Source organism: Pempheris klunzingeri, chromosome 2 (assembly GCF_042242105.1).
Source record: "Pempheris klunzingeri isolate RE-2024b chromosome 2, fPemKlu1.hap1, whole genome shotgun sequence".
Lineage (NCBI taxonomy): Eukaryota > Metazoa > Chordata > Actinopteri > Acropomatiformes > Pempheridae > Pempheris > Pempheris klunzingeri.
Window position 1 is genome coordinate 21,966,886 of NC_092013.1, and position 9,698 is coordinate 21,976,583.

General features: G+C 41.1%; 1 protein-coding gene across 1 annotated transcript; it reads left to right on the forward strand.

The window, feature by feature from the left end:
- The first annotated feature begins 287 nt into the window (after positions 1–287).
- On the forward strand, positions 288–8,250 carry hgh1 (HGH1 homolog (S. cerevisiae)). The gene is made up of 10 exons (XM_070843968.1): positions 288–391; positions 2,030–2,152; positions 2,573–2,711; positions 2,813–2,950; positions 3,095–3,246; positions 3,931–4,031; positions 4,826–4,924; positions 5,452–5,543; positions 5,664–5,786; positions 7,313–8,250. The coding sequence occupies exons 2-10, from the start codon at positions 2,043–2,045 to the stop codon at positions 7,520–7,522; spliced, it is 1,164 nt and encodes a 387-aa protein (XP_070700069.1). The 5' UTR covers positions 288–391; positions 2,030–2,042; the 3' UTR covers positions 7,523–8,250.
- The last annotated feature ends 1,448 nt before the right edge of the window (positions 8,251–9,698 follow it).

Sequence of the window (9,698 nt, forward strand, 5' to 3'; positions counted from 1 at the left end):
TAAGCACAAATGAAAGTGGTTGAAATAGTTAAAATAAGATGAGTAGAGGTTGTTATATTTGCCTCTGTATTTTTTGGATAGTACACAATGTGCTTACAGTAAATTATGGGACGTTATCCAGCTGTAATGAGATCCAGCTGTGGGTGTTAAACCAGAGGCCGCCACATGTGGCCGACAGCAGAGGGCGGTGTCGTTCACTCAGCGCCTGTAAACGAAGAAGAAGAAGAAGACGAGTTCCGCGAACCCGGAAGAGAGACGTGTTTGCTGCAGCCTGTAACGTCCACATGTTGTAAGGCTGTGACTGCACACATGCTGTCTGTTGTTAAAAGAGGACTATAAAGTAGATTTAACAGCGAAATGAAAACTGGTCGAGTCCTATAGCTCGTTAAAGGTAAGACGCGTTTTTTACCTTACAGAATATTTTCTGAAAAACAAGTCATCAAAATGTTGCTCGCCGTTTTAAGAATGATTTAACTTTAGCTGCTGTTGCTAACATTGTATGTATCCAACATGTCAACAAAACACGTACTTATATGCTTCTGTAAACAGCCTGGATGTAGCTTTGATAACTTTATTATCAAGACAGTTACGTTGCTAATGGCAGATGAACCTTTAATGACACATGTCAGCTAATTACTCAGCTTAGTGAAGCTACTCACAGCCTGAAGATGTTTTCTTTACCTTATCAAGATGCGATACAACAACAATCTAAAGACTGATTTCATATGTATGAAGAGTGATGGTATTTTAAGCTTGCTGTCTGCTTCAAGGAAAGGAAAAGGTCTGTTTAAAACACTGTCACCTGTAGGAGGTTTGTGCCATTAGAAACTGTTGCTTGTTCCAAGTCAACAATGTGCCACCAAGTCAGTAAATGTTTGAGTGTATTGCATTTAATATGAGAATGAACATGTCATAAAAGTCATTAGTTGTCCAAGAGTGCCAGAATCACAAGTGCTGATGACACTAGCTGTGGTGGAAAGTAAATATGTTGACTGTACTTTATACTTCTGTTTCACTCCATCTCAGAGGGAAATATTGTACTTTTTACTTCTAAACCTCACCTCATTCTTTCATTCTTTCACCATACATTATTTTTTGTATATACTGTACATGTAAACATATATATATTTTATATTTTTTATTCCCTTTCTTTGTATGTGTGAACTGTATCTTGCACGTGTGAATCAGAACTGCTGCTGACTTGAAATTTCCCCATTGTGGGATAAATAAAGGAATATCTTATCTTATCTTATCTTAAAACATTTACTCTGTTCTGACAAACTAGCAAAGTGAGGGGAAAAAATAAAAGTGTACAAAAAACAGCACATTGTTAAAGGTTAAAACAGTGTTTCCTAGCAGATTTCTATGATTTGATTTGATTGATTTTGTCTGTGTATTTAATTTCAGTAACTGTATGAGGTCCAAAGCAGGTTAAATATCCAACATTTTACAAAAAAGATTAAAAAACACACACACAGCTATGCAGAAGAATGTTGTTTTTTCTTTTTTCCTGCCACATTAATCATCTGAGGACAGATTTATCTGATGGACTGAGCTGCTTAACTGCATACAAACTAATAAAAGTGAGCTTCAACAGTAAAATACCACGTATACATTGATGCATCAATAACAACCAAATGATGTCATATCCAATAATATATCACATATGTGTCAAGTCATGGAACTTTCTGTATTGGGACTGCTTTTAGTTTTCATATGCTCTTCTTCGTTTAGCACAAACAAGCTCATTCTTTGGATTGCAGAAAGTATTAACATCTGGAATAACATCTGGAATAAGAAGCATTAGGATTCAGAATGCAACCTTTCATGTTACGTTCCTCGATGGGTCATCTTATTCCTGATCAAAACACAGTTGTCACTGACAGTCTCTGGTTATGAAGTAGTCTTACACCAGGGATAAAAGTGCTAAGCAGAAAACTACCCAGGAGTCTATCAGTAGTATAACAGAGGTGGACTTTACTGCTTGTCTAAGCTGATGGTCTGTTGTGGTTTTGTTGCTCTTCATCAGACACTGTTAGAAGATGCTGAGCGATTCTGAGGCTGCAGAGCTGCTCTCCTTCTTAAGCCTCGGCACACGTCCTGATGTCAAAAATCAGGCCACAGAGTACATCTTGGGGCTGTCTGGAAACAGGTACTGATGTCTGAGTCTGATGATGATGATGATGATGATGATGATGATGATGATGATGCCTTTAATAGTGCAGCCTTTCATTATAATGTGGCAGCTTGGCAGCCTTGTTTCTGCTGTGATACAAATGTCAGACTAGTCCTGAGCATCAGCAGCAATACACACACACACACACACACACACACACACACACACACACACGTGTCTTTTCACATCGCAGCTGGTGATCAAAGGCACCAGAATGTAAGTTTTAGACAGATTTGATGTGAGATGCTGCAGGTGTGCTGAACTGTAGTGTAATTGGGCAGTGGCTATGAATGATATAAGTATTACTCATCATTATTGATCAGGTGTATTAATGAAAATACATCACTGGTGACGGACTAACTAACTCACTCTCTTTTTGTATGTGTGTGTTTTCAGGGATGGCTGCCGCTACCTCCGCACTAAACCTGATGTACTTGTCGCCCTGTTTGCTCTCACGTCTGACCCCTCTATTGCTATAGCGAAGGACTGTTTCCACATCCTCATCAACCTGTCAGCTGATGAGACTCTGCACCAGGTGATCAGTCTTAATCGATCAGCCGATTGTCGTCTAAACTCAGTGTTGATTTCCTCCTTGAAGGTCTCACAGATGCATGTTCTTGGTTGTGTCTCGCCCAGGTTTTAGTGGCAGATGTCAAAGTTCTTCCAGTGTTGTTAAAGAACCTTCTGGATCCAGAGTACCCGTTCGCTGATCAGACCTGCACCATCTTGTCCAACCTGAGCCGTCACGGGAAGACCTGCAAGACTGTTTTTAAGGTGATGGATCTGGAAGTTTTAGAAGGGGAAGAGGGTTTTATACTCGCACAGCTTGACTCTGCTGCTGCTGCTGCTGCTGTGCTCCTGGTTGAGCCCTGATCGGAGTGCTGGATACTGAGATGAAGTGTTTCTTCGTTGTTTCAGGACATCCAGGAGGGAGTTGGTCTGGCACAGCTGGTGGAGATCTTCTGCACTGAAGGTTACAACAAGAAAGCCAAGCTCCACTACCTGGGTCCTCTGCTGTCCAACCTGACACAGCTGCCCGAGGCCAGAAGCTACATGATGGACAAGGACAGGTGACTGATGACACTGCAGGACAAGAGCTGATGCTCAGGCAGAAGGGAGATCTGAATCTGACAGCTTTTGTCATTTTTCAAAACTGATATCATGCTGTTTTTTGCAGCTATTTGCAAGATTTGCACAAGTGTAGAGAGCTCCATAAAGTCCTTTTTATTTTTTTACAATGCCCACGTCCTTGCCTCCCTCCTTCCTTCACTATTCAACAGGCCCAGTAAGAATTTAGAAGAGACAGAGGAGAGTGACCAAAATGTTGTATCACGGTCTGAAGGCAGGACAAATATGTGCTGATATTTGTCGTACTAATCACACTCAACTATGTGACGCTCACATCAAAAACAAACAAACATACGCAAAGCATATTCTTCTAGTCTTCAAGTCTATTTTCTTCTATTTTACACATGTAATTACGATGATTGTGTGTTGGACTCTGCCAAAACACAGGTGACCGACACTAAGCACTGTGCCTGAACGCACCTTGTGTAGCCACAGACAGGACTGCTCTGGGTAGACATAATTTAGAGAGTTAAATGTGTGATCCATAGGGCCGTACTGGACCAAAGAAAGTATGCTTCAGGGCACATCCATGAGCTGTTGCACCCCTAATATTCACGAGATCCAGACGTTGGCACCCTTTGGCCCTGCAGCTGCTGCAGCGTGTCATAATTGTCTGTGCGTTGCAGATGTGTAATCCAGAGGCTGTTGCCCTTCACTCAGTACCAGGCATCAGCGGTGAGGAGAGGTGGAGTCGTAGGCACCCTGCGCAACTGCTGCTTTGACCACGGTGAGACACACACAGACCTTTTGTGCACATTTTCATGAGTACTGGGTTACCTGATACCTCAAACAACCTATTGTGGATCTACAATACAATATTCAAATACATCTGGTATTGATACCAACGCAAAAACAGTCATCGTCGCGTTTGACTCTGTGGCCTTTCGATTTGCTGTAAACAAAACATACTTTACTGCACTTTTTGCATCATTTCTACCCAGGCACCACCACTCGCCTAAACTAAACAGAGTATTTCTAGTTGATGAAAATGTGTCTTACAAGTGCTACATGTGTGAAAGGTTCAACTCAGGGCAATGTCTGGAGTTCATATGAGAAAACCATTCAAGACACATAAGTAATCTTTACTCCTCCCAACTACAAATAAAAGTCAGGGGAAGTAGCTCCTGCAGGGTCTGTGATAGCACCAGCTGATGTGACTTTTTAAAACCAGAGAACCTAGTTCCTCTGACCTGAGTCTTCCTTTTAGACTGAGCACTACCACTGTAGTAATTAGACAGACAGAATAAACCAGAGATGCTACACCAGGTTGGTTAGTTGGTTGGTGGGTTTTATTAGGCAGTTTCATCAAAAGAACACCAGTACTGCCGTGGTAATGACTGTTTACATCAAGGAAAAAGTCTATCACAAGGCTATCACAATGAAGCCCAGAGGCTCCTTTCCATTGTGGTCCCATTGGGGTCAAGAGGCACATGGCAAGAAAGGCAAAGTCACGTCCTCACTGAGCTGTGGCCCAACTGTACTTTCAGTCATCTGACCCAAACCTACCCTCAATCTGTCCAGCCCATCATGAGTGGTTGCTAAGCGACTCCGTGGACATCCTGCCCTTCCTCCTGTTGCCACTGGCCGGTCCGGAGGAGCTGTCGGAGGAGGAAAATGAAGGTGGGTGTGTGTTTCTCATAGTTTAACTTAATCCAGTATGTCAGGCTTTAGAGGATTAGACTTCTAATATTCTGTACATTTGTTTTTGTCAACAAATCCCATTAAAGGGCAAAACCAAGAATGAACTGATTGTACAGTGTATGCAAGTACAAAGCCTGATGTTTCTTTTCCCCCACAAACACACCAATGAGCCTCACCGTTGCACTGATTGTTCCTTCATTACCACGAACACACACACTCTGTAGTTTATGTAGACTCAGTCCCACATACCATTTTCTAAAAAAACGACAGTGTCCCAGCTGTTTGAGGAAATTGCTGAACCATTTTAAGATTGGATGTCTATGTACTTGTGAGCAGTTTGTGAAGATCTCTGTACCAGAGACGGGGAAGGGAATTGAAGGACGGACAAACGCATTGTTGGTTCTGCTCAGGTTCTTAAACAAAATGCCTTCAGTCCATCACGATCCAAAGTAAGCCCAGCCACAGTAGAGCCGGCTGAGTGTAACAGGAACTGATATGATGTTCAGGGCTGCCTGTGGACCTGCAGTACCTGCCAGAGGACAAGGAGAGAGAAGAAGACCCCGACATCAGAAAGATGCTGCTGGAAACACTTTTACTGGTACGACACAGCACACACACACACTAACACACACACACACACACACACACACACACACACACACACACACACACAGACTAATATTGTCATGATGAGGGCTGTACTTTGTATGTTGTGTAGCTGACAGCAACCCAAGGCGGCCGGGGGACACTAAAAGAGAAGAACGTTTACCCGATCATCAGAGAGTTGCACCGCTGGGAGAAGGACGTCCATGTTGAAGCAGCTTGTGAGAAACTGGTCCAGGTAGGAAAGGTTATCAAACAAATCCTCCTTTAGCTGTCAAATTCATGAACTAGGTAATACTAAACACGTTGTGATGACTTCTTTTTAAATGCTACTCTTGGCTGCCTTCCCCCTTAAAAAAAATCTAATAATTAAGTTATATTTTGGAATTGTAACAAAAAACGTGTTTTTGTGTCTGCATCACAATGTAAATAAACAAATAAAAAGGTAATAAATAGGTAATTAATCCAGTTGTAAGCTCATGTTGTGCTCCTGTCAATCTAATTATACTGGAAACAGACAAAATGCGTTTTGTGGTTCTGGTTCCTGACTCCAGACTGAAAATAGAAACAGAGCCCTTTTTTTTTTTGCTATTTTCCAAACTGAATAAAATAAGTGAATGAAGGTCAGAACTGCAGCTTGATCAACTGTCACCAGAGCTGCTTTCAGCTCAATAATTTCCTGAATCAAAGCACAAGAGACCTTTTGTGACGGCAGATCTCTGGACATGTCATAGCAGGAAAAGCACGGGTCTATTTAATATCATTAATAATGGCTGCATTACACTGGTGTTTAGCATGCAAGCTCACTGAAAAGCTCACACTTATTGGAGCGGAGCCGTCGCCTGTGTTTTTAATTCCAACTCTGATTCTCCTGCTTTGACGAGTCAACGTGTCCGCAGTGAAAAGATCCAGCGGCCATTTTATTCTGTGTAGAGTGTTCGAGGGACAGTCAGGATGGTTTTTGGCTTTTTCTTTATGTATCCTGATTCCTAATCCTCAAGGTCTGGGGTCATATTAGAGTTGTAACGATTAGTCAGTTAATCGATAGGTAACTACAAAGAAACATTCTTATTAAACTATTTTTCTACATTTCTCTTTGTGTCTGTGACTCTGGGACGCTGTGATGGACGTTTGTAACTATTTTCTGTAATTTTATGGACAGTTAATTAATTAACTGAGTAAATACTCTGTTACATGTCACCATAGGGAAAACACAGGTGTAAATAATGAAATGAATTATGACTCAGTCTAATTATTTATTGTCCATGCTGATACACTGTCAGTGTCACTGTCAGCATTACTGTTATTAGTGACACACCTGTGCTTCTTGCAGTCAGACAGGTCAATATGTCTGCTGTGAAAAAGGTTTAGAACAGAAGATATTCCTTTATTAGTCCCACAACGGGAAAATGTACGTTACTGCAGCAGTGGGTAACAAAAATAGAGCATTCAATACAATACAATATAAATAATAAACCAGTGGACAGCGATATAAACAGGAGGAGAAATATTAATATGTATTAGTTTAGGCTAGAGGAAGTATAAAACAATATGATATAAAAAAAGAAAAAAGTATTGAACAGGGTGAGGTGAGATCATTCAGGACAAACTACATCGTCCAAAACTGCCGTAAAATGAAATCCACATTTCTCAAACAGCTTCAGCATTATAATTCTCACGAAGGAGGGAGTTGTTGTTGGAGTAGACTGCTTTAGCTTCAGCTCCGTGGACGTAATAAACTGGCAACTTCTCGCACACGTCCAGGTGCTGATAGGAGACGAGCCGGAGCAGGGGATGGAGAACCTGATGGAGGTGGAGATTCCCGAAGACGTGGAGAAGAAACTGAAGGAGGCCGACGCCAAAGAGCAGGAGGAGCTGGAGAAAGAGGAGGAGGAGGAGGAGAAGAAGAGGAAGAGCAGTGAAGCGGAGGGGACGGACAAAAGAGAGAAGGCAGAGACTGGACTGATACGATAGAGCCTGTCCTCAGACCTGGAGTCTGTAACTATTCTGGCTAGACGTGGGTGTCCGTTCGTTTTCAGAAGGAGCCACAACACTGATATTTATCAGCTGTTCCACAGAGCAGCGGCATCACAGCTGGAGAACAGTCAAAAAGTCAAAGTAAGAGATGATGTCAAAGAAGACTTTTCTGGATTTCAGAACTGTTAAAGCCTCTCATTAGTTTCATTGTCTATTACTGAAATTCAAATCCTGTTTTATGTATGACAGCGATGAAGCACACAATGTTCGGTCAGGACTTTTCTCCCTCCTCTGTCCTCCTGTTATAAGGGGAGGAAAGTTATTTCATAGATGCGTCTGAGATGTCTCATCAACTTTAACTCGGCTAATTCACAGTCATTCACGTTCATTAAACTGATTTTATTATTTTTATTAAAACATTCTGAATCACAAATACATCATGAAATCAAATGCCGTCATGATTTCAATAAAACAATCAATCGAGCTTTATTTATTTGAGGGTGAAGTTCACTCCTTAACACCCAGTTTTCCCTTCGTTTCCACCTCAGATCGGCTTACTGTTGGAAGAGCGCTCTGTCTGACAGCATCATGTACTGCATATAGTGCCTCCTGTTGTTCCACCTCTCTGTTGCATAATTTCCCCAAAACTCTGCCGTACAGATCGAAACTCTTTGGAATCTTTGAGATCTCGACTGGAATTAACAATAAAGTTCTGTGAGTTTGAACAGCGTTTGGCTGCACAAGCACGACTGTTGTTGTGGATTGGTGTGGTTGTTTAGGAGATTAAAGGGAAGATCCACCTTAAAAACATGGAAACTTTGCTTAAAGAACAGCTGACATACCTCTCATCTGTGTTTGTTGATTATGTCTCAGTTTATTCTGGTGTCATTAGTTCGCATCACAAGGACAATCAGGAGAATCTTGTCCTTTGCCAGATGAAATGACAGCGTCACCACTGACTGTTTATTTAGGACACAATCCTCAGTGCTATGAAAAGCATCACTGTGCTGCTGAATTCTCTTATGTATGGAGTCTGTGGTGTCACTGGGGTCATTATAATCTGAAAATCACACACGTTTGAAAAATAAGCAGCTTTAATGGCGATCATGTGAGCAAATTGTTAATACATTTCATTTGTTTTCTGATTTATAATTCAGTTGGCACTTTGTAATCACTTCTGACTAAGATAACCTGTAACCTGCATTTTTAGGAGTCTTTACCCCTAAATCCATATTCTTTGCAGTAAACCCTTTAATTTGTTAACCCATTTAATTACGCTTCAATACCTAAATACTGATTAACAATCTTGTATTTGCACTTGAAACATTGCAGATCACTGGAGGAACTGACAGTCTTTATCAAAATGACAATGTGAATCTGCCCCTGCAGCCATCCTGACTTCCTCTTAATTCAAACACAATTTGCCCTCTTTTTTTCCTTATGACAAGATCCATTTATCATCTGACACTGAGAGCCTCTCACTGATTTCTGGTCAGATTTTCATCAAACGTCCGGAGATGAGGATAGTTGTTGCTCCTCTGAGGCAAATGACACTGGTTGACCAGAAGAGGGTATCAGAGTATCACAGTCTCTAATCAGTTCCCCACTCTGACGTTGATCTAAAGTCCGTGGTGGTTGATCTAAAGTCCGTGGTGGTTAATCCTTAGATTGAACATTAACAGACAAGAATAAGAATAAGAATGATTCAAAAATCACAAAATGGTTTCAAAGGTAAGTTAAAAAGTTGAATTATTTTAACTGAAATGCAAATCATGTTAGAATTTTGTGTTTTGTAGTGTTGACTTTTCGTGTTATCTGTGATATTCTGACATATTCAAATGATCTCTGGTGGAAATAGCTCCACGTAAACACCGTGCAGTGAGATAACTGCAGTGCACTTTAACCTCACCACAACTGAGACTTGCAAGATAAAACCAGGAAATAAAACACAGCTTATTCTTCTGTCTTTGTGAGGACCAGTTTTAGCTTAACTCTTTAAACTGAAGACAATTTTGAAAAGTATTGACTATTTTGTCGTACTATATGTTGTATTTTGGGGACTGTTCTTTAAAAAGGGAGGACAATTTGACAAGGATTTGCCATTTTTATCTGGTCACTGTATCTGATCACTTTCTAAGCACAAATAAAACACAACCCCCCCCCCCAGGTTACA

Excerpts from the sequence above, each read along its gene's own strand:
- hgh1 (XM_070843968.1), top strand. The coding sequence starts at position 2,043 with ATGCTGAGCGATTCTGAGGCTGCAGAGCTGCTCTCCTTCTTAAGCCTC. Across the intron at positions 2,951-3,094 it reads CCTGCAAGACTGTTTTTAAG|GACATCCAGGAGGGAGTTGG; the intron begins GTGATGGATCTG and ends TCGTTGTTTCAG. Across the intron at positions 5,544-5,663 it reads TGCTGGAAACACTTTTACTG|CTGACAGCAACCCAAGGCGG; the intron begins GTACGACACAGC and ends TATGTTGTGTAG.